General features: G+C 38.8%; 3 protein-coding genes across 4 annotated transcripts in view; 1 reads left to right on the plus strand and 2 right to left on the minus strand.

The window, feature by feature from the left end:
• Positions 1 to 10460, minus strand: part of su(w[a]) (suppressor of white-apricot) — a 31164-nt gene extending 20704 nt beyond the window's left edge. The window contains exons 1-5 of one of the 2 annotated variants that reach the window (XM_069827203.1): positions 10221 to 10460; positions 3514 to 3689; positions 1567 to 1763; positions 1269 to 1488; positions 1119 to 1192 (exon numbers count right to left, since the gene is read on the minus strand). In XM_069827203.1, coding sequence (XP_069683304.1) covers positions 1119 to 1192; positions 1269 to 1488; positions 1567 to 1763; positions 3514 to 3689; positions 10221 to 10408 — 855 coding nt within the window. In that variant the 5' untranslated portion in view covers positions 10409 to 10460. Of the gene's footprint in view, positions 1 to 1118; positions 1193 to 1268; positions 1489 to 1566; positions 1764 to 3513; positions 5540 to 10220 lie in introns of both variants that reach the window. The other variant, XM_069827204.1, reaches the window with a different exon arrangement.
• A 763-nt stretch (positions 10461 to 11223) lies between these two features.
• On the plus strand, positions 11224 to 13118 carry beag (IC cytokine homolog beag). Its single transcript, XM_069827211.1, has one exon. The coding sequence runs from the start codon at positions 11379 to 11381 to the stop codon at positions 12906 to 12908; it is 1530 nt and encodes a 509-aa protein (XP_069683312.1). The 5' UTR covers positions 11224 to 11378; the 3' UTR covers positions 12909 to 13118.
• Positions 13119 to 20095: 6977 nt separating this feature from the next.
• Positions 20096 to 25567, minus strand: part of LOC138700849 (protein I'm not dead yet-like) — a 33347-nt gene continuing 27875 nt past the window's right edge. The window contains exons 12-13 of the mRNA XM_069827207.1: positions 24477 to 24614; positions 20096 to 22664 (exon numbers count right to left, since the gene is read on the minus strand). Of these exons, the coding sequence (XP_069683308.1) occupies positions 22503 to 22664; positions 24477 to 24614 (300 nt within the window). The 3' untranslated portion in view covers positions 20096 to 22502. The remainder of the gene's footprint in view (positions 22665 to 24476; positions 24615 to 25567) is intronic.

Genomic DNA, 25567 nt, shown 5'->3' on the forward strand with positions numbered 1-25567 from the left:
AAGAAGGCTTGCTGGCTTCATGACACACATTTACAAGCCAGCAACTGCCGTTTTAGCTCAGAATGAATGACTTAATGTGTCTTCATTGCCTCCAATCCACACATTAATGAAACTGACTCACAGAATGTACAGAATAACATTCACTTGCACTGAAATGTAACAACATAATCTTCTACAAACTCGCACTATAATAATACAATTTCTCAATGGCATATCTGTACGTCATTTATGTAGGTATCCTAGGGAATTTATTTTTTGAAAGAACAGGCCTATATTTCTGAAAACAGACAAACATTTGTATTGCTAGTACCACGTTGATTTATATTTATTGTTCTGTCTGTTTACAGAGTAACAATAACTCAAGGACCTATATGCCAAACACCTCAGTTACAGTGCAATACAAGTGAATGACAATTGACAGTCTTGCTCAAATGCCTAAACTTTAACACTAATGTCCTTAAACAACACACTTATGGCCGGACATGAACTTTGCTCGTGACACTGACGAGGGCTCCCACACTCTGCAGTGAAGGCAGTCTCCAATCTGCATATCCCTTCTTCTCTGGTCATCAATAGAACAATAATCACTCCAAAGAAAAATCGCATCTATGAACAACATATGTTCTCGTTTGTTAAACTAATTAATAATGTGCTCTTTACCCCAAGACAACAGATTTAGAACTTCCATCCAAATTCAAACTGTAAACCAGTCCTGGAAATAGAAATAGGCGATTGATTATCATCAGAAATCAAACTTCACCACTAAGTGCTCATGAAGCTTGTGGAAAGTCATTGTGGTAATATTTCCACAAACTCTTTGGGCAGTGTTCAAAGATCCAATGATTAGGAAAAGGTTAACTGATTTTAGACAAAAAAAAGCACTAAATGTAAAAAGTTGGTACGATTTATTCCCTGAGAGATGAGTATTTAACAGTGGACAATTTTTATATTTGTAAACATTTTCAAAGCGTTCTTAATACTCAGCCATTATGCTAACAGTCCATCCTTCGTAAAAGTCTGTGATCATCTCACAGTTGTGTAAAATTATGTTCAAATTATCCGGATAACAACGCATATGTACAAATGTCACAAACTGGCGCAGTGGGAGGTCAACCTACCAGTTCCACACGCGAACTGCCAGGGGCCAGGCTGGGATGCAAGTAGTGGTCGTCGCTAGTGTCGTCTTGCTCCCCTGGAACAACACAACAAAATGCAACACTGCCGACGTGAACTTCACCAATGTCATGACGTAACAGCCAAGTGCTCACCCTCCTTCTCCTGCTGCTGAGTCTTAGGTCTGTAGCGACCCGTCTTTATGGCCATCAGGAGGTGCCGATAATATGGGTGCAGCGGCGAATCAAATGAGAGAAACTGGAATTGTGGGTTATTCGCTTGCTTCATCTTCAGCAAGATTTCCATCTGTGCGCCCTGCTGGCTGATGAACAAAGCTGTCTTCTCAATGATGGCATTCAGCTTCACAGAGTCCGGCTGAAATCACATCCAAGGTAATACTGGCGAGTTGTAATGATAATGACGACAGTATAGTCGATGCACCACAGTACTCACAAGGGTCATGTTAATGGGAATGTCCAACTCAGGCGGAGCCATGAAAGGTTCGTCACCCCCCTCCACTTCTTCCTCTGTCGGCTCTCCTCCAGCCTTCTCCTCAATCTTCCCAGGGCCCGAGTCGTCGTCATAGTTGAACGCCACCTCGCCATACGACTTGGAGCCCAGAGCCTTGTGCAGCCGCTTCAGTTCCTCCTCTGCACACACAACCAGCAGAGGATGGAAGGAAATAAAACATGTAGCGACATTCCAAAATTAGTTACTTATGGTTCATTCAGGGACAGGGACAAAACTTAGGACTCCTATGCTATACCTGAGACCAAAATTTGCGAACAATTGATGGACTGTATCACTCTTATCCACCATACAAATCAAAGAAGATGGAATTATGTCCCAAGAAGCCACAATAAATGCTGCAGCCCCTTTGGAAGCACTCAACTTGTTAAGCGTGGACGTCAACACATAAACTAAGTGGTGCTCACAGCAGTCCCAGACTTGAATCAAGAGTCACACATTAGCATAACCATTACCACACATATTTGCAACTATCGAAGTTCTCAGAGAACTAATACACACCAATAAATACCTTAATATGAAAATAAGAGGAGGGAGCCAATCTCAAGCAGAAGACACCCAAGTAAAGTAACGTGCATGTGTCTTCAGGATCAAGTTTCACAAAAAATTCAAACTTATGCAGTAGAGCACTACATCCATGAAATTAAAGCTTTGACTTCAAAAGAAAACTATAAGATGAAAAGTCTATGGTTGCTTGCATACAAGAATCGTATCTCACCCAGCCTAAGAAGAAACAATAAAAATTTAAATATAGGCCTAATCTTATCATTAACACAATTAGAAGAAAGCAACTGATTTTGGAAAATGGTCAAATTATTACAAACTATGAAAATTGCAAATATTTAGAAATGATAAAATTAGCAAGACCAGGGGAATGTACAAGAAAGAAAGGCTGTATCATCATGAAATGGTGTTTTGTGGGCTAAAGATATAAATAAAACCCTTAAGGAAAAAAAAAAAGAAAAGAAAAAAATACATTATTTACAATGGAATAGTTAAAGAATTAAAGAACACAGATGTCCGGGGGGGGGGGGGGGGGGAGTTTTCGGCAACTGAAATGGAAACTGGAGAAATAATGACAAAAAAGCTAATCTGGTATGCCCATATTCAAAGAATGCCCACTACAAGACTTCTAAAGACACTGTTTGACTGGAAATCTCCTATAAGGAAGAAATACAGAAGGCCGAGAAGAACGTGGCAGAAAGGCACAAATGGAGAAACAGAGAGGAGGATTTATGGGACACGTCCAAGAACTGTACAGACTGAAGGGGGCAATAGAATACATGTGTTTTGTAATTACGTGCATGGTTAATTAGAAAATTAGGCTGAAAGTCTGCATAGTTTCGAACCAGTGCATCACTGGCTCAAGTACGAATACACACACACACACACACACACACACACACTCACACTCACACTCACACTCACACTCACACACACACACACACACACACTCACTCACACACACACTCAGTCTGAATGGCAGCAAGGTTGCCAGATTTCCTAATGGCAGGACATAACGATAAGTATCAATGCTTTTATTTAATTCACAAGAAAACCATCCATTTTATTTTAAAAATTGCAAAGGGATAAATGTTCCTTATGAGTTTCTCTAATGATCAGCATTGTGCAGACAGTACCTATAGAGTAAAACAGTGTTAACATTTAAGAGAAAATGATTCTTTTTTCTGAGAAAAGTATTCATTTGGAACTAATATGGTATTAGAATCCAAAGAATAAGCTGTATATAATTATTTTGCACAAATTTACATTGAATACCTATTCATATATTAGTTATTTTCTAATACTAATTTTCTATTTACGAAAATCGACGTTTCAAAGTAATACAAATACGTCAAGAGTTCTTCTCACCCTGATAGAGCGCCTCCTCCTCTTCATTGTGATGCAATGCCCGGTATCGCTCCTCGTCACACAGCTGCTCCACACGACGCTCGGCATCTGACAAGCCAACCCAGCGGTTTGCATCATGGCCCCCCGGCTGAGCCTCATACTGCTTCAAGTCATACAAAGCCCCTCGCCCATCATACCTGCACGACAAACCAGACAGGCAATCAGCAAGAAATGGGTATTACACCTACTGTCCAAGTGTGGCAATACTGTGAGGTCACCTGAAACAGAATCACTTCAATGCAATAAAAACAAGCTTAGATGCACACAGACACGGCCCCGCAGTCGGCTGTACACACACTGCGATTGTTTGAGGAGGAAGCAGATTACGGCAGACTTGTACCTTGCATTCTCAAATCGTGTGGAGACATTCCCAGCACTAGAAACTTTATTTCCTCCTCATGAGATAATGTTACACGTTATGTTTACCAGCAGTAACAATACTTATTACTGCAACGGAGTCAAACGCAGTCGAGAAGTAAGATGAAGGCAGAGCACTAATTCTTATTATTAAAGTTGCATGCAATATTTTTAATAGTTTTTGTAATGTCTGCCTTAAGTTCATAATTTCAGATACAGATAGCTCTGCTTACCAACCCCTCCTAGAGTTCTTTGATAATATTTGAATATAAAAGTTGAGACACAGGATCCAAACATCGCCTACCTTGTAGCATAATCCAGTAAGCACTTCACAACGACTTTGTTTCTAGTAAATACAAGTTAATAGGTTTTCTTTATTCCTCAGTGGTAAACTAGTTGTAATAATAACTTGTATGTATTATATATAATAAAATGTTGTTGATGTTTAGTCAACTATACAAAGACAGGTATGAACCTCACAAGTGATACCACGAAGACACCACTTATGAGGCAACTAGGCCAGGGTGGCCAATTCCTTCCCCTTCATTGCATACATCGCTGACTAGTAACATATTAGACTAATCAGACTTCAGATGCATACAAACAATTGTTCTTCTTCTGACACACATCTTTCAAGTGAGATGTACATATCAGCCAGAACTTCAATCGGAGGATTGTAATAAATTATAATATAATATACTGCAAAATTACAGGTTTTATTTTTCATAGGAGATTTGTTTTTCCATTTTCAGTGCTATCAAATCATTACATACTTTAATTGTTGATGAGAAGAACGTCTCAACTTTCATTATAAAGGGACTCTAGAGTTTAGACATTAAAGGTAATGAGGGATTTGTTATTTCATCTATACAATTTATTTTTGAGTACATAAAGTTGATTAAGTGTATGTTACTGGAAGTCACGGTTGGAGTATGCTCATTGTCTCAATCCTTACATTCAATTATTATAGAGGGACTTTAACCCCTCTCCCCATTTCTGTTTTGGTGACGTGAAGAATTCCATAGCAACACTTTGATATCGTAGGTGCTGTGAAGTACTCACTCTGTATTCAGTTACTGACAGTGAGAAGGAAGAAACAGTGACAGAATAAATCACTACCCTTTTCCATTTAATTTGGATGGGGTGGACACTTAGCCAACTAGGCTATAGCATGCTTGTACTGCAATATAGGCGAGCAGTCATCCTTCTGTTCTGCAATGGACGGTCTTCTCTGCCTTCTCAAACAATCACATATTTGATATACCTGCACCTTGCTCTCCTCTCACATTACAACATGAGACTAAAGTACCTTGCAAAGAGAAATCAGTTCTACCATCTGACGTTCATAGTAATTGCCAGCTGTGTTTGCAGACCACACAGAACTTAATAGTAAGTCTCAGATCATCTTAGGCTTATTGTAATAACTAGTTTTGCTTCTTATACTAAGTTTCTGCAGGAGGCAAGATTGTCACTCCTTCAATCTTACCACGACCTAGTGTCAAGCTGGCTTTCCATTCTCACCTTCACGGCAAACTTGCGAAGGTGGTCAACATCTTAGCCACCGGTGATACCCATGGCAGAGGCCAGGGAGAGACAAGCTATAGCAAAAATCTCACGAAAGCTGTCCAACCTGTGGAAATCTTAAACACGTTAATTCAAATACACACACATCACACTCTTCATCTTATTTACAACTCAAAAATTAAGCGTGACAAGGAAAGAGACTTGCAGCTGAAATGCAACCAGATGGGGAAGCAGGCATGACATTGCAGCTTCTGCTTACGTGAATGTTCTAAGGAATGCGAGCAGTGGGGTTTCTGTCAACAGTGTAACAAGGGAGGGTTTTCAGTAGGGCACCATGAATTTGGATGAAAGCGTTAATGTACACTGATAATGATGGTGAGGGTCTCTCATTGCGGAATTGCACGTTTGTGAAAATACAACAATTTTAAAAATCTTGATTGCATGTCGTTCTTGTGCTCATAACCTACTTGCAGAGAGCACTAGAGGCGAGAAAACTACTTTCTTCCATCCCTGTTCCAAATCTAGAAGTGGAATATGTTCAGTTGTTTACCACCAGTTCTGCTCTCCTCTTCTACAAGACATGTTAATATATGCTTGGCAAAAATGTGGATACAATACAGGAAGAAAATAAACTCCTTCAAAAATGTACTTCAGACAATGCTGCGTGTGGGAAATAGGGTCGTGAAGAAGCAGCTATTATAAGATGCTGTGTCCTGGACATTTCTTGGTGAACCCGCAATATTGTGTGTGAACATAACAGGTGAGTTTACCCTAAACATTATCTCTTTCGTCTTAGATGCAAATGTGAACATATTCCATTTCTAGATTTTGAACAGGGATGGAAGAAAGTATTGGCGTGGGCTTCCGTGGCCGGTGTACACAGTCTGTGGAGATGGAGAAACTTCCGGGCTTACACCGCATTGTCTTGGTGCTGGTGGCTGACGTTTCGACCGCTGTGTTGTTGTCATCTTCTTCCACTGCTCTGAAGATGACCACAACACAGCAGACAACGCGGTGTAAGCCCAAAAGTTTCTAAACAGATCATGGAAGAAAATAGTTTCCTCGCCTCTAGTGCTCTGCGCAAGTAAGTTATGAGCAAGCTGCGCGCAAGAACGACATGCAATCCAGATTTTTAAAATTGCTGTATTTTCACAACATGCAATTTCGAAATGAGAGACCTTCACCATCGTTTTCAGGAACCTTAAATCAGTCTACATTAACACTTTCATCCAACTTCATCGTGCCGTACTCAAAACCCTCCCTTGTTAGGTAACAAAACCATGATATTTTATAGTAAATCTGTGACAACCACCTTCTAGATTCGTTCATCCCGCTGATATTTAAAGAAAGAAGTCAACCCATTATTGATTTCTCTTGGCAACATGCCACTTCTGCAGCAGTTGTTACACTGCTTGCAGCTAATTTTACTTGATGACTTCATAGTCAGATACATTTTCTTACATACTCGTAATTTCCATACTTGCCACAAAAGATTCGAATTCAATACACAAATGTTTCAGTCATTTTCATATTTCTTCGTGACTTGTAAAAGTTGTACATATATTTTTACGATTTTTGAGTAACATAACCAGCACTGAATCCCCACACGAGTCAGACAGTTTGGGGATATCATTCCATGCACACACCACTCACTCTGTGAAGTGTAACGTCATGCTCTTCCTGTCATCTGGTCCGCCTTGTTCAGATAAATCACACTGAATGAAGGATGTGCTCCAGAATCACAAATTATGAGGCAATGCACTTCTAGAAGGAAACAAGACAAACACAACCCCTTCCCAAGCATCTCCAAACCCCTAATGATTTCTATGAATTGGATATTCATCAATTGATATTGTTTGACACTTTTACAGTAGTCAACATGGTACAAGATTCCTTGCTATAGGCATTATGTCTTTAGATGTAAAGACAGCTAACGTTTTGTGGCTACATGTCGGCTACATCATCAATAGAGACAGTCAAAATTCGTGACTCGCGAAATCGCGAAAAACCAAAGAACCAAATAAAAACAGTTTAAAACATGGTAAGCATAATAAAATATCATATAATTACATGTTTCAACTCGCGAAAAATCGCAAAAATCCTGTCTCGCGAATTTAGCATATTTTCTGTTGTTATTCGCGAAAAAACGCAATTTTTCAGCAATTAATAGATACATTATCTACATTCGGAAATTTTAGAAGTTCTGTTTGAAAAATGCACAAGGTCTGGAATGCTGGCGCTAGATGGTGTGAGTTGAAATGGTTCGTAAACGGTTTGATGCAACTGAAAGCAGTTTGAAATTTCTCTTTGACCAGGTGCCAATCTTAAAGAATCTATCACCTAATGTAGCAGTACATGCATACAGTGAACTGAAGGACACAGTTAAAAATAGTCCTGGACTTTCAGTACGAGAAGGTTTGCTGTCGTTACGTGAAGATCACAGTGATTTTGTGGACGGAGCACTCCAAGCTATATGGGTTCCAGTTTCCAATGTCGATTGCGAACATTTTTTTTTTTCACAGTTCTCGTGTGTACTAACAAATAGAAGAAGAAATCTTACAATGACAAACTTGGAACTGTTGTCTGCGTACAACTTTGAATGTTAAATATCTTAAAATTAATATCAATTATCTTAAGCAACATAATAATTTAATGAAACAGGGTGAAAATTTCAGGTTTACTCAAGAAATTTTCGTTTTCACTCAAGAATTTTTATCCTTTTTAACCAAGAATTTTAGCCCTTTTATTCAAGAATTCTGACTGTCTCTAATCATCAGGGAAGGTAGGGTAGGGGGAACAGGGAAACCTATCAAGAGCTATTCTCCATGGACAGCACTTACTGGCAATTAAGATAGAGATAGTCGACTTATGGGCCTCCCAAACAGCTGAGAATAGATATCCCCTAAGGAAACTTGCCTCACTACTACTGATACTACCAATGCAGTTCATTCAGAACAGGTTGGTTCGATGGAATTTTATTAGTGTTGTTGTTATTATTATTATTATTATTATTAATTATTATTACTGTTATTGTGTGACTGTGCTGCTTTTCAACTGATTGTGTGGGAAAACCGAAAGGATTCATAAGCACAAACCACTTCCCTCTTACAGCAGAAGTAAAGACTTCGTACCTAAATTCTGGAGCTTACTCTTTCCATTTTCTGCATTCAGTTTGGTTTAAATGAACAAATACTAAACATGAATCAAATAGGCTACTTTGTAAAAATGTCAGATAGGTGTGGGTGAATTTTCAATTATGTCATCGCCCATTTATGCACAGATTTAATACAGAATATTTCAAATAATTATTCATCAAATCTTGAATATGAAAATCACATGTACAGAATTACTGGCATAACTTATATTTACAGGTACGTACTTAAAAAATAAAATTAAACAATAAGGAACATTAAAGTAATATAAGATATTAAACTAAACTTCAAACTCAAGTTCGTTAAAGAATATGTCCAAATCACCTGAAACATTGAATAAAAGCATAAAACTGAACAAAATACAGAATGCATAATTTTTCCAAAATGTTTTCATGTAGCCTATATACTTAAGTGATTTAAGCTCACGATGAGATTCGAACCCAGAGCTCTCAAATAAAATAACCAACTACATTTCAGAGCTTTACAAATCTACGTAACAGTTGTAGGTGCAAGCATTAGTATCGAAACATGAAGTCTGTTCGTAGTTGGAACACTAGCATTGGCACTCCTTACTAGCAGACTATGCTTCATTACTCAACATAATAAACTGACGATAATTATGAATAGACAGTAGCCTATATACTGATAACAGTAAAACAATGTGAACATCTCAATAAATCTACTGTTTAGTTGTGATATCTCATTCTATTTAAGAATTACAACAAATTAAAATAAAATTCACTTGTGTCAAGCCATCAGACGAATAAAAAGAAAATAACATTCATTATAATACAAATTAGTTAGGCCTATATATTATACTGCATGTGATTCACAGCTAATTTCGAAATTGAGGCTATGGGGAGCATTTTATGTTCTCTGAAATTGTCTTCATTCTATAAAATTCTCTCCCAAAATTGTGTTAACTTAATGAATTTAACATTCGCTATACAAAAATCTCTGCATTATTGGTCTTGGTACACCAATTAAGTAATGGAAATAAATACCCCTTCTTCTATTGCAGAATAATATTCTATAATTAAGAAGGTTACAACTTACTACTTTAAGAAGAATTAGTTGTGTATGTTTGATATGGCAAACAAACTGAGTGCAAGAACGACCTAAGCAGGGACGGCTAAACTTTACCATTGCCATCTAAGTTTATTAATTTCAATCATCTTTTAGCCTTTTTATTAAATTCATTCAAGTTTCAATAAAACACAATTCAATTAATATTTCAATCCTTAATTTGGTACAAACCTTAACATGCATATCATCATACAGCTGCTGTTTACAGAACCAAAAAAGAAATTTCAACTTTACTATTCACTTGTCACCTCAGTTGAGAAGAAACAAAAAAAATGAAAATTTTTCATATACTTAAATGTGTGATAACATAAATGATTTATTTTATCCAGGTTTGATCACTACACTACAACTAACACATAGTCATAATAGTTAGGAGTTCGCCATAGATTTTTGTATGCAAATAATGAACTTATGAACTATTATTAGTCGTCATGTCTAATAACCTTCACAATTTTCATAAATTATGAAGTATATATTATAATCATCTAAATATATTTGCAAATAAATTAACAATTAAAGAATAAAATACATAATAAACCATACACGGACCTGTCAATTTTTAATGTTTCATCCCCCATCCATGGAATCAAATGTTTTCCCTGATCAATGAAAAGTGCCTTTTCATCATCACGAAAAAGTTTGCAGGAATATCCAAACACCAGGAGCTCATCTTCATCTTCTTTTTTGCGAAGTATTCCAGAATCATTACTCAACCACCCTTGCCTGGAAGCAGCCATTTTAATTTTTCCCGTAATCCGTAATTCAGAATTTCAGACAACGAATGTTACATAGTCAAAGAGAATATATTCGTGAGAACTGATCGAACTGGCTTATCCAAATTCTTTGGGCTTATCTTTTGTTCTAATACTTCTATTATCGAGAATTAAATTTTTGATTTAAGATTATATAGAATAAAATATTTAATAGTTTTTAAATTTCGATGATTGCATCGTAGCAATAATTTAGTTTTCATAAAACATTAACGTGGTACCACAGTCTTTTATTAGATTGTGGTGGTACATAAAAAAAGGGTAAAAAAAATGCAATTACAGAGAGGGATATGTGTTTTTCTCCTGCCAATTTTGCCAACTGAACGGAAATTCCGTCAAATGGACGAAAAAAGATTGGCTTTGACCTCATCAGGGGTTTGACAAGTGACGGATTTTGTGGCGGAAATTATGATTTACACAGTCTTTTGACTTTTTGAGATGCTGTCATTTTTAATTGTTTAATCTTTGGGGAATTTTACTTTTTCTTTGAACAGCCCTGCGTATGATGTGGATGAATTATTATCTTAATCAAGATTTTTTTATCAAATTTAATAAACTCTATTTCACCCTGAGGTATATTAGGGTTATAGTTGGCAGCAAAATACATATTTTATAATTTTAATCAAGATTAGTAAGTAAGTTGTGTTAAAATTTGCTTCATATTTGTGATATATTGAGTTGCTCTTATTATTATTATTATTATTATTATTATTATTATTATTATTATTATTATTATTATTTTCATTTTGACGGATATCCAGGTGTTTGACGGGAATACAATTTATGTGTTGGCAACACTGCAGACTGGTTGTCTTGTAATTATCACAAGCGAGTGTGACGTATGTGAAAGTATTGTAAGTCTTGTGTATTTGTTGCCTTTGTGTTTAAACACAGTGAAATATTCGTATTTTTATTCAATTAAGAGTAAGTTACCATCATGCCAGAGAACGAATATAATACAAGTGTTGCTACGGGCGACACAAGAGAAGAACCCCCTGATAGATCGCAACGACTCACGAATGATGATTTCAGAAGGTTATTGATGACACCTCGAGCATCTGTTCCTTCTTCCTTACCGTCATCGTTAGCCCCTACCAGGGATACCGTCGCAGCCACTCCAGATGCAGATGGAGATGACAGGGCCGAAAGACGACGCAAAAAGAAAAGTTTTTACGCAAAACTTAAGAAGCAAGAAGATGATAAAATGGCAGAACTTGCCAAAAAATATCGCGATCGAGCAGGAGAGAGGCGAGACGGAGCCAATCCAGACTACCAGGCCGAAGACCCCCTGTCCACAGCTAGCGGCTACCGCGCCGTGGCACCGGACCTCAAATCTGGCATGGACGCGGCCGAAAGACGTCGTCAGATGATCCAGGAGTCCAAGTTCTTGGGCGGCGACATGGAGCACACCCACTTGGTGAAGGGGCTGGACTACGCCCTGCTGCAGAAGGTGCGCAGCGAGATCCAGGCCAAGGAGCAGGAGCAGGAGGAGGAGATGGAGAAGCTGATCAAGACGAAGAAGGAGAAGAAGGACGACGAGGAGGAGATGCAGTTCAAGACGAAGCTGGGGCGCAACGTGTACCGCGCCCTCTTCAAGTCGCGGTCCGCCGAGAAGAACGAGCTGTTCGCCCCGGGGCGCATGGCCTACGTGATCGACCTGGAGGACGAGCTGGCGGAGAGCGACATCCCCACCACGCTGATCCGCAGCCGCGCCGACGTGCCCAGCCTGGAGTCCACCGCCACCCTCACCACCAACGACATCGTCATCAACAAGCTGGCGCAGATCTTGTCGTACCTGCGCCAGGGCGGGCGCCACAGCAAGAAGGCCCGCAAGAAGGACAAGGGGCGCGCCGCCGCGGGGGGCAAGGGCCCAGCGGACGACAGCATCTACGGCGACATCGGCGACTACGTGCCCTCGGCGCCGCGACGCGAGGGCGCCGACAAGCAGCGGCGAGCGCCCTACTTCGAGAAGCCCGCGGAGGAGCCCGCGCCCTGGACAGCCAAGCCCAAGCCAGAGACCCGCGCCCCGAAGGCGGAGCCCCCGGCGCCCGCGAAGCGCGAGGGGCAGAGCCGTGCGCAGCAGCTGCTGACCAGGCTGGCGGCCGAGCCGGAGGGCTACGCCGAGTGCTACCCCGGCCTGGAGGAGATGCAGGACGCCATCGACGATTCGGACGACGAAGTGGACTACACCAAGATGGACCTGGGCAACAAGAAGGGGCCCATAGGGCGCTGGGACTTCGACACGCAGGAGGAGTACAGCGACTACATGAACAACAAGGAGGCCCTGCCCAAAGCCGCGTTCCAGTACGGCGTCAAGATGGCGGACGGGCGCCGGACACGCAAGTACCACAAGGAGAAGAACGAGAAGGCAGAACTGGACCGCGAGTGGCAGAAGATCCAGAACATCATCCAGAAGCGCAAGCTGCCCACCCCTGCCGAGTCGGAGTTCAAGAAGCCCAAGTACTGAATCTACAGCTCGTAGCTGCTTACTTAGTGTTGTTTGAAAATGTTCATATTTCAAAAGTTGCTCACACATTGTAGTTGGTAAGCAAACCACTAACACATAGACCAATGTGAGGAAATGGATTTTGTCAGCAATGTAGAGTTGGTTTCTTTAAAGAGAAAATGATGATATATATGTCAAATTGTAATATACAAATAAAGGATTCAGGACAAATTTGATCTTTACAAATACTCTTTCTGATAATTCACAGGCATTGTGTACATGTTATGTAGGCTATGTGTATCTCTGAAAACAGAACAAAGGAGTACAATTCAATGGACACTGTAGTCAAATTAGCAATCATACTTCAGCTAACTTCAGTTTGCATTCTACTTAACACGTTGACTGCCACTTGACGCGTATATACGTCCCTATATGTGCTGTGAGACGTATATACGCTTCAAGCGGCAGTCAACGTGTTAAAAGAAAACACTGCAATTCTCAACAGCACACACAAAAATAAAAGCTACCCAACATGATTTGAAGATTTAATTTTGAACTTACAGCACATACTAAATTGCAAAGCTTTCAACATTTCAGAGACGTTTAATGGCATATTACAAAACAAATGGGGAAAATCCAATCTCTGAGCATTTGACTAATCAAATGATGAAGAACCCACCAACCACATTCGAAGGCTAGGCTAGATTGTTTCATATCTTCCAAAATTAAGACTTTGTCCGAATTCTCTGCAAATTGAAAGAAGCCACGAGAAATGCCCCATGCACTAGTTCATGGAGATGGTTTCCTACATAGCTGTTGCTGTCTTCGTTAGCAGTGACATGTCAGATGACATGGGGTTGTGATCATAAAAATATTGGAACATTATCAGGAATAACAAGTCCTGTCATGTGCAGTTTTAATTGGTTACTTAACATTGCTGCATCTACTATTGCTAGACAGGTTAACTTGATAGTTCCGATGTGGATGTGCCACACTGGGAGATGACGCCTTGTTTCTATTTGCACCAGTAATGAGTGGAATTCCCCTCTCCGCCATTTTCAACGGTCTGTTGTCATACAGTTCATTGCAATGTCTCCCTAACTGCGAAAATAATTAAAAAATCTGTGCACTGTGCATGGCTCCTGCTACTGCTCGCACAATGTAGCAACACTGTGCTGATATGGGCACTGCGGGAACTCCCTATACCTTCCACTGTCATGTTTGACTAGGTAAAGAAATAGACTTGGGTATGCCACCGTGCATTTCCAATGTTTCAGGTTCCAGCAGGGCAGAGAGGTCATTTCCTTCATTGGCTTCGTCATGTCTGGATACTCCAAACAACTGTATGGAACGTCAGTGTCAAGCTTCAGGGCATGGGGAATACACTAAAGTCTATCTTTTTTTTTTTTTTTTCTTTTTTCGTTGTTGGTAACTCTATAGCACCTATTAGATGCTTTACGGTTGTGCTAACAGATGGAGTTACTTGTCAACAATGTGACGCTGAAACGTGTGTTCAGGTTACTGCCCAGCGACAGTCCTGATGTATTTTATATTTGTGATGATTGGTTAATTAATATTAACCCGGCACACTCACAATCACACTCACATTCATACAAATTTCCAGACTCTAGACACCCAGGGAATTCCTCTTCTTCAAGAAAAATTCACCGAGAGCCTAGCCCGGGAATCGAACCTGGGACCTCCTGATCTGGAAGCCAGCATGCTGACCAACAGACCACGGAGGCAGTCACTAAAGTCTATCTGTTCACATTCACAATGGAAGCCTAAGAATGCATATACTCAGCCTCCATGGGGAAGAAACACGAAGTAATATTAATCCTTAAGCAGTTGGGTAGGGTGATTTAGAGTAAGCTTGTACTTCTGAAACTTTCAGTACCTTTCTTAGAATTGGTAATAGTAACCATAAATATGTTTGAAATTGGAATTGCCATATTCTAGATAAGTGGTGGGTGACACCAACACCCCGCGCTTCTATTGTAAATAGCGACAGTGACTAAACTGACCATATTTGTGTAACAATAATAATGAACGTTAAGTAGCGACTGTGCACACAGAAAAACCAAGAAAGTGGTCTGGAAAGGAAGTTAAAAAGTAAATTATGACTAGGAGTGAATAGATGTTGGAATATTCCATGTGAACCAATATTGAAATATTACCATTATTGTACATTAATTATAACATTGTGATAGTTATTAATGTATTTCATATAGTTGTATAAATAAAAAAGGAGCAATTTATTGTTCAGTAAGAAGATAGTACATAAGAACCCATTATATTTGGAATGTCAGCAAAACACTGTCAGAATCTATGTTACAAAGTTAGCCACGACTGCTTGAGAGTTAAAAAAGATGGAACAGTGTTGTTTGAAAAGAGAGAATTATGCACTTCAACTTTCCTTTTACATGCTGCAATATGAACACAATACCAAAATTCTTGCAGTTACATCACAATATAAAATCGTTTGCACACAGAACCTACCCATGTACTGAGTAAGAGTATACTCTTCACACTTAGGAATTCAGATTCAGTTTTCGTATCTCTTGCTAAACGTTGTAGAAGATTGGTCACCAAGTGATAGGATAATCAATGCAAATTGTACAAAGATTGAAGTAACATAGGATAATCAAGAACAAAAGTTCCGCAGACTATATCATAATCAAAATAACAGTTGTGAATCTAAGTGATAACCCACTAGCTCTACATATAACTTTAACCTTATCTAAAGGTTTTTAATTTTCCTGTAGCTCCCACCATATTACCAATAGAAGATAATCTCAGTGGTATTAAAGATCTTCCAGAAGATACAGAGGAAGAAATTAAAAGGAAGCAACATTTTGAAATAGCCCAAAAACAATTTATTTCAGAGAAACATGCCCTTCTGTCTTAAGAAAGAATAATGATATCACAGACTTTCTGGCAAATAACGGGAATGCCACACTTGTTCTCATCACCAATTCTTATGTTGAAAAAATATCAAATCTTTTAGCACACTTACAAAAAAATGGAAAAAAAAAAAAACCTTAATAAAAATTTAGAAAGAATCTCGCTCCTGAAACAGTCCAAACTGCCAGATGACCAGAGCTCTATGGAAGAGCCAAGGTTAACAGACTTACCAAAATTCTTTCCCACTGCAATGGCTGAGTGGTCAGACATTCGGTGGTCCAGTTTGAATTCCTGACAGACCTGAGAAAAATCTACAGTGATACTTGTGACGGACAAGGTCGCAGCTCCCCACACATTCTGTTGTGGAGACGTATGGAAGGGGCTTGCCTAGGGATGAGTGATTGCTCGATACCTGGGCACTTGTGTAGGTTGGGAATGCACCTAACTAGAGCGTAAGCATAATAGATCTGCTGGGTCGTAGTGCCCCACTCTCACACAAACTATCTTGAAAAATGATTTGATTCTTCTAAAACAGAGACATTCAAACCTGGAGTTTTAACTCCAACCCCTGGAAAGAGGAGAAAGGGGTATATTACGTAATACTGATGTGTTACACAGTGGTGGTATTTAGCTTACTGTTATTAGCGATGTTTGTGTTGAAGGCGTGGCCTTCTGTACCAGTGTTCAGAAAAAGAAAATTTATTTCTGAGTGGGAAGAAACGTTCTTTTGTCGCGAGCATGAGGGCAACATCCAATGCCTTATCTGTTCTAAAATTATATGTAGAATGTATAAAACTAATATAAGGCGACATTACGTAGCCGATCATTTTATTAGAAGGTAAGCTCCAAATTATTTCTTGCACAACTGCATATTGCTGTAGCCAACATAACAGCTGATTTTGAATCCATAATTTTTAGTCACAGAAGCTGCGTGAAAGAAAGTGAAGAAAACATGACAATGAAAAATGACAGTAAAAAGTAAAAAGAATGAACTGAAAATGAAAATTACACTTTGAGACCATTAAACATTTTCATTTTCAGAAACTATTTTATGTTAGGGTAATTACTAAATGGCTATAATTATTAATTATGTTAATGAGTTTACAAGTTAGTGAAAGATTCATAAACATCAATTTATTTTCTTTTGTTTATGTTAAACATTTAGGGGTTTATACTGAAGATAAAGTTAGGCTATATTATTTTCATGCCGGTATTTAAAGTGTTTGAATGTAAAAATGAATGGTTTTGTTTTTGAAAACAGTACTTTAAAAGTATCTATGCCGTATTGTTATTGATTTCATAAAGGTTTGTAACTTAGTTCACGACACTAAATACGTTTTTTTTCGAACAAGCATTAGCTTTTTTAATATATCTTAACACCAATGCAATGAAATGTTTCATAGTATAGCTGTGTTCTACTTATGGCCATCTTAGTAACTAGATACATAAACTCTCATCAGCTGCTTCAGTTCTTTCTTGAAATCGCCTCCCACCCTACACGCAAGTTACCTGTGTGTTGCAGGATGCATTTCTTTGAGTGTCCCCAACTTATCATTTTGAGCATGTCTGTTCTAAAACATCCATTCCTTATTACATCTAGCTTGTAGGTAACAACTCACTTCTGGTACTGGCATGTGTTAATTTAGATCAGCTTTCTGGTGAATGTCGTATGTCAAATATTCTTTGCAGTGTGTAAACAATGTTGACAGTAAAATAGGAGCAATTTTCAATATTATGAGCAATAAAGTGCCAAATTTTGCAAAATTAGTTTTTTTTTTTTTTTTTTTAAGTTTACAAAATTTGAATGCTTTTATAGAAAGTGTTTCCTCAAACGACTTTAAAAAATGGACTAACAATGTTGTTGTTAACTAATGCTGAGTTCTTGGTTCTCCAATGTTTCTCACACACAGTGAGCTTAGAGCAGAGGGCTGGACATCGCTGAAGATGATTTTGATCCATCCCTTCCTGAAGACTGCACTATGGACAAAGTGATGAAGAAATAATTCCAATTTTGTTCAAGTGTTTTGACAAACAGTCATGCCCTGTAAGTAATCAAAAGGATGCATCTGCACTAACAATGTTCACCTCTTTTAAATGAGGCAAAGATGTTTATTGCGATCAATTTTTCTACTAGGTGTATGCATACATTTTGAATTAACCTCTTGACTGTGGTGTTGGGTTTGACCCTGCAAATGATTGTGTAACATGTAATTCAAGGTATAAATTACAAATTTATATTACGGTTTGTTTAACGATGCTCGCATTGCCGGTGTGCTGGAATTTTATCCCGCAAGAGTTCTTTTACATGCCAGTAAATCTACTGACATGAGCCTGTCGCATTTAAACATACTTAAATGCCATGGACTTCAGCCAGGATTGACCTGCAACCTCGAGGATAAAAGGCCAGCACTATACCAACTACACTACTGAGGGCGACTTCAAGGTATAAAATTAAGAACTTACTACAAATTATATTAATGTATGAGCATTCCTATTCAATAATTTATATTATTTACATGTTGAGAGGTGATTACGTTTCTCTCTCTGATCTGAGATATCTGGCTATCCTGGTTATAACCATTTGCCAGTCACAACATAAAACATGTTTACCAATGTATAAACTTCGTACTTTGAATTTTCAATAGCTGCCACAATAAGTCGTAGCTCTGTGGTGGTCCTCATTTTGTTATCTGCAACAGCAGGTACACTCTAAAGAAAGCAACATGGACCAGGATAAAAAATGATGATAAAGGAGAAGTATCTCAACAAAATCCTGCCAGATTTCTAGTGTAGAAATGTGACACATTCAACATTACATCTCAGACTGAGACTGACTGATTGACTATTTTGATGAATGACATCGCACTCGACAAAGTTTCTTCTGCAGATACTGAATCGACGTTTATATTCTAAGGTGGAAGAAGAGCAGTTTGGCTTCAGGAAGGGAAAATGTATGAGAGATGCAATTGGACTGCTATGAACAATCGGCGAAAGATACCTAGAGAAGAATAAAAAAGTGTATGTAGTATTTGTGGACCTAGAAACAGCTTCTGACAGAGTGAACTGGAATAAACTGATGGGGATCCTACAGAAAATTGGCGTGGATTGGAAAGAGAGGAGGCTGTTCAGTAACCTTTATATGAAACCAGTCAAAGTCAGGATAGAAGAAGAAATGTCAGAAGGAAATGAAATAGGGAGAGTAAAAGGTGAAGGATGACCTTTATCACCTATCCTCTTCAACATCTACTTGGAGGATTTAGTGAAGAACTTTTTCAGGACATGGGATGAGCGATTGTAGGAGGAAGAAGAATAAAGTGCGTAAGATTTGCTGATGATATGGCGTTGTTAGCGGAAGAGGAGATGATATTAAGGGATATGCTACTGGAGCTAAATGACAGCTGTGAGCAGTATGGGATGAAGACAAATACCAACAAGACGAAGACCATGGTCATAGGAAGAAAAGTAAAGAAGATTAACTTGCAAATTCTGAATGAGGCAGCAGAGCAAGTGGACAGCTTCAAATACTTGGGATGTACTATAGCAGTAACATGAGCTGCAGCCAGGAAGCCAAAAGAAGGATAGCAATGGCAAAGGAAGCTTTCAATAGAAAAAGGAGCATCTTCTGCGGACCTCTGGAAAAAGAACTAAGGAAGAGACTATTGAAGTACTTTGTGTGGAGTGTACCATTGTATGGAGCAGAAACATGAACATTATGACGAAGTTAAAAGAAGCATTTGAAATGTGGATATGGAGAAGAATGGAGTGTGTGAAATGGAAGAGTAAGAAATGAAGGGTGTGTTAGAGTGGATGAAGAAAGAATGATGCTGAAACTGATCAGGAAGAGGAAAAAAAATTGGTTGGGTCACTGGCTAAGAAGAAACTGCCTACTGAAGGATGCACTGGAAGAAATGGTGAACGGGAAAAGAGTTCGGGGCAGAAGAAGATATCAGATGAGAGACGACATTAAGATATATGGATCATATGTGGCGACAAAAAGGAAGGCAGAAAACAGGGAAGATTGGAGAAAGCTGGGTTTGCAGTGAAAGACCTGCCCTTAATGAATATTTTAATGTGATTCTTGCATGTGGACTGTTAATCTGCACCTATGCCTATCTCTTTCTCTTTTTCCAGCATTCGTCAAAGTTGTCGGCTCTTATGCCACTACACACTGTTATGGACACGAGTACTGTTGTTGCCGACATCAAAATGATGTGCACTTCCCAACTTCTTAAAGAAGTGCCATGATAGTTTTTCGTTTCTTTCTCTGTAGATTAGATGGCATGTGCATGAAGGAAGGAGATGGATAATGTTTACAGGATATACATTTATTTTGCAATACTGTACATATGGCACAACATAATACAGGCCTGCCTGGAGTTGAGGCAACTTCAACAAAGTGATTGAGCGAGTCTCGCAACAGTTCATTTGTAGATCAAGACCTTCAGTTGTCATGCAAAAGGGGATTTCATCACATTACTTCAATTGCTGTTGTGAAGTTCGACAGGGCAGTAAAGAATAGCCACTATAAAATTGCATCTCGTATGAAATTTATCCATGATTGTCGATGCCTGTAAGCTTATGTGAGGAGATGGGTGAACATTTTTTAACTAGAGTGTTAATTTTTTGCACACATGTTCCTCTTAACTAATGCTGAGTTGTTGGTAATAAAGCCATTAACTCTCCTGCTTTCTCACACTCAGTGGATTTAGAGCAAAGGGCTGAACATTGCTGAAAATGATTCTCATCCATTTCTTCCTGAAGACTGCACAATGGACAAAGTGGTGAAGAAAGAATTCCAACTTTGTTAAAGTATTTTGACAAACAGTCATGCCCTGAGAGTAATCGAAAGGATGCAGCTGCATTTTTCCTTGGATACTATATTTAGTTAAGCATATTTTATAAAGCAGAAAAAAAAAATTCAGCTTGACATCTTTAAAATTGTAGAACTTTTAGAATTTGAATATCTAGAAGTGTTCCAAAAAAGTATCGAAAAATCACTTTCAAAATATGCAACAAAATATTTAAAGATCGCAGCCATTTAAATAAATATGGGAAATGCCTGTTATTATTCGGTTGAAAAGCTTTTATCATCCAGTCTGCTGTCAAAAACTCTGAAAGTTAGAATTTATAAAACAGTTATATTACCGGTTGTTCTTTATGGTTGTGAAACTTGGACTCTCACTTTGAGAGAGGAACATAGGTTAAGACTGTTTGAGAATAAGATGCTTAGGAAAATATTTGGGGCTAAGAGGGATGAAGTTACAGGAGAATGGAGAAAGTTACACAACACAGAACTGCACGCATTGTATTCTTCACCTAACATAATTAGGAATATTAAATCCAGAAGTATGAGATGGGCAGGGCATGTAGCACGTATGGGCGAATCCAGAAATGCATATAGAGTGTTAGTTGGGAGGCCGGAGGGAAAAAGACCTTTGGAGATACCGAGACGTAGATGGGAAGGTAATATTAAAATGGATTTGAGGGAGATGGGATATGATGAGAATGGATTAATCTTGCTCAGGATAGGGACCAATGGCGGGCTTATGTGAGGGCGGCAATGAACCTCCGGGTTCCTTAAAAGCAAGTAAGTAAGTCATTTAAATATGACGTCATTACCGACAGTTCCATAGCTAACGAGAGAGAGAGAGGCTAAAGTGTGAATCGGAGTTACATGATTATCTCGGTCTAGTCATGGCCATCGTGACAATAGCCTAACATTAACACATGTTCAAAGTTATAAAAAAAAAACAAAGAAATTGCTATATTAGACTCATGTTAAATGTGCATTTAGCCATGTTATGACTAGGAATGTGACTCGCACCATAGCCTGTCTCTCTTGTTAGCCACGTGACAGTTCCAAGTGTAGTGGAGTCCTGGAGCTGTGGTGACACGTACGTAGATTAGGGCCTGTGGATGTATTTTTGCAGCAGAACAAAAATTATGGAAATTTCACCCATCTCCACACTTACTGGTAATTGTACACTCACTTGTTACGGCACCGTATTCGCAACAATTTTTAAAATGTAAATAATAACTAATTTCGAAACAGTTCAAAATTAAATATGAAAAAGATTATTTTCTCTGAGAGGGAGTGGCCTGTTTCATTACAGCACCTGTCTATTTTATGACCGTCTGATTTATGAATTCTAACGAGAAAATAGGAGGCATTCCCTTCCTCACAGCAATGGAAACAAAATCCTTCCTTCAGCCACTGTAATGGTAGTGCTGTCCTGCATCACTTTATGATTAAGTACCTGAAAACACTACTGATGAGATGGAACAGAGTTCAATGAGATGAAGAGATGAGTACAAATAAATACTTGAAAACAGCTGCTTCCTGCCTCTGCACATGTGGGACACTATAGCATCTTCGTGTGCTGCTAAGCTGTCGGCCATATTGACAACGCAGCACACACGACTTATTTTCTCACATTTCTATCAGCATAACGTCGTGAGCTGCCCAGGATTTTGCCTCCAATAAATACTGGATGGTTTATTTAGATGTATGAATGGATGAAAATTATTTTAATGATAGGTACTGAAAAAAAATAATAATGGCAGAATATGTGACAGCAACACTATGCCGCCTTGAAGATATATTGAAAGTCATTGTTCGAATGGAGTCAGAATCTGACGGTATTGAAGATGCTATAGAGTTCACTGTAGTGTTGTGAAACCCACTGCGATAACGCGATCCTTGGTTTCTGGTTACACTGTTGCCATCGTGGTCGTCACTGCTACGGTGGTTGCGTTGCTTACGAACAGATCTTCATTGTAGTCGTTGAGATCGTACACAAAGGAGCCGTAAGTGAGGAAGATGGCGCACAGCAGCACCAGGCAGATGATGTTCATGCCAATGCCGGCCTTCATCTGCAAGCAAGACAGTACAGTGAACCGTGCCACTTGCATATCCTCAAAGTAGCTTTCATCACATCTTACGTTTTTAATATCCTGCACTTGTTCTCTCTTCTGTTGAATGTTTGAACACTTAAACATCCACTTTGGTCACAGACAATAAAAAGTACAAGACCTGCGACATGGGAATCTTGTGTGAAACAAGTTATGAAAATGATCGCATGCAAGATGACGACTGCGCAAACTTTTCATCAACTATTCTGTGCTAAATGCACCTTATACTTCAAGGAAATTCTTCTTAAGCGCTTTAATCGACCCTGATGCATCTCGCAAGCAGATGGGAGGCGCATATAGATTGTTCTTAGTTCTGCAGTAGCTAATATTTGCTTTATGTACAGAGACAGTATTATGACGTGAGGCGAGAAAACGGCGAATGACTTGTGCCCCACTGCAAGCGAGCGCGTAACCATTTCTACAATACATAACAGTACTAACAATAAATGTTCAATAACTTGGACGTACCATGCTCACAGTCGTTGCTGAAAATGTCTCCCATTTGCCGACACACATAACTGACGTCTTCTGATAAACGAAGGAACAACACTCTGAAGTTCCACATCATTGATAGCCTCGATTTCTTCTCATCTAATTTTTCTTCTGTAAGAACACTACGTTTTCTGAATAATTTCAAGGAAAAATTGTTCCGGGGCCGGGTATCGATCCCGGGAACCTTTGCTTAGCGCACGAATGCTCTCCCGACTGAGCTACCCCAGGAACTATACACGACACCGTCACAATATTTCCTTTGTATCCACACAACTCAAATGAGCTGACAAGACGCCAGAACTGAACTGTGAGTGCACACAAATACTTGTGTGACTTAAATTGTGGCTTTCTGTTAACGTACCTCCAATAACGAATGTATTATGCAAATCTGGCTTTCAGGTAGTAGCTCCCTTGAAATTATTCAAACCTGCTTTACGGGTAGCTACTACCTGAAAGCCAGATTTGTATACTACGTTTTCTGTTTTATTTTCGATTGTTCACTGAGCCTATTCCTTTAAATCTTTTAGCGAGTCATCTAATTGTTTCGACAGAAGGCACAGATCTGTTCGGAAACTTTATTCGAAATTTACGTCTTGTTTTCGCCTTCGCCTTCTGCCTTTCATGTACGTGTTGTATATATATATATATATATATATATATATATATATATATATATATATATATATACACACGTTCACGCAATGAGAATTTGTTAGTAGGGATTACCTAAATACACAATAATAATCACTAAACTTTATACACTAACTTTGTACACTTGAAGAATCATGACTTTTGTAACACGACTTGTGACTACAGCGAATGCCATATGGTGACTGATGCCACGCATCACAGACCGTGCAGGGAGTGGCCACCAGTAACCCGCTGTTTTCTTGCCTCACGTAATAATAATGTCTCTGTGTAAGTGAATTCTCTTTTCTTCTTCCTTCAGAAGTTTTTCCGCTTATCATATATTGCTTTTTACGAATGGTTCTATATTTTTACAGTATTCAATTAATTGTTTTACAAAGTTCAGTACCAGAAGACTCATTAACAGCACTGTACGCCTCAGGGTTAACGAGCACAGGTTGCCGTGCATCCGGAGTGTAAAGCAAATGGGCCTCTGTTAGTGGTGGAGGGAATAATATAATAAGAATTCTTTTAAACATTCTCTCTGGTATTTCAGTTGCTGGCTAGTCTGTGTCGCGCCTGTCACTAATTACGGACCTGTTGTTTTAAGGGAGGTTGAACATTCAGACTAAGCTAGAAAGAAGTCTGTGTTACCATATCTGTGGTCTTCATGTTGGAGGCTGCCAACACGATGGCGTTCGGAGGTGTTGCCACAGGCAGCATGAAGGCGTATGAGCAGCACATGGTGGCGGGGATCATGAAGTAAAGGGGGTGGATCTTCATTGCCACAGCCTGCAACAGTCACGTCCTCAAACACCGCCTTGCAAGTGTAAGTTATCATCTAGTAATGTAGTCTGATACAGGTCTGATACTGTAACTGTATTACTGTTTTTGATTAACTTACATAATTTTAATTTTAATAAGAATAAACAGTTTGTAAGGTTAGCTTAAATATTGACAGTATAGTAGGTTCGAATTCCACGTTAACTACTGCCAAGCCATTGATTTAGCGACAATGGAAATTTAGTCTGCCGGCTTCCTTTGTATTCTGAGGTGCGACTAAGACATAGTCATAGTTGTCACATCTATCCTCTTCTCATATTAAATACATAAGCTACATTCTGGCAACATCTACTCCGCGTGTTCTGTTAGAATAGCTGAAGCATACGCACTTCCATTGTTGGGTTCAATGAAATCGGAGCTGTCCTTTCCATCTTACGGCCTTTAATTAACATTTGGCTTCTAGGCCTTTGATTTTAGATGTTAATGTGGAATTCGAGTAAACTATAACAGCAGTAGTTCATTGTAATCCCAATTCGTTCCATAATTTCAATCTGTGTAATTCTTTGCAATCGTTACTGGTACTTATTCTTAATTATTTTGTATAATTTATTTCAATCTATTAATTTACAATTTTAAGATTTTTATGTAACTTTAAGATTTTGACATTGTATACTACAGCACAGGTCTATTGACAGCCGATAAATAATAATAATAATAATAATAATAATAATAATAATAATAATAATAATAATAAGCTTTTAATAGAAAAAGGATGATCATCTTCTAGGGATCTCTGGAAAAAGAACTAAGGAAGAGATTAATGAAGTGCTTTGTGTGGAGTGTAGCATTGTATGGCGGCAGAAACATTACGACGAAGTGAAGAGAAGCTACTAGAAGCAATTGAAATGTTGATATGGAGAAGAATGGAGTGTGTGAAATGACAGTCAGAATAAGAAACGAAG

The sequence above is a fragment of the Periplaneta americana genome, chromosome 6, assembly GCF_040183065.1.
Source record: "Periplaneta americana isolate PAMFEO1 chromosome 6, P.americana_PAMFEO1_priV1, whole genome shotgun sequence".
NCBI lineage: Eukaryota > Metazoa > Arthropoda > Insecta > Blattodea > Blattidae > Periplaneta > Periplaneta americana.

What these genes read in the sequence shown, in the direction of transcription:
- beag (XM_069827211.1), top strand. Translation starts at nt 11,379, where the DNA reads ATGCCAGAGAACGAATATAATACAAGTGTTGCTACGGGCGACACAAGA.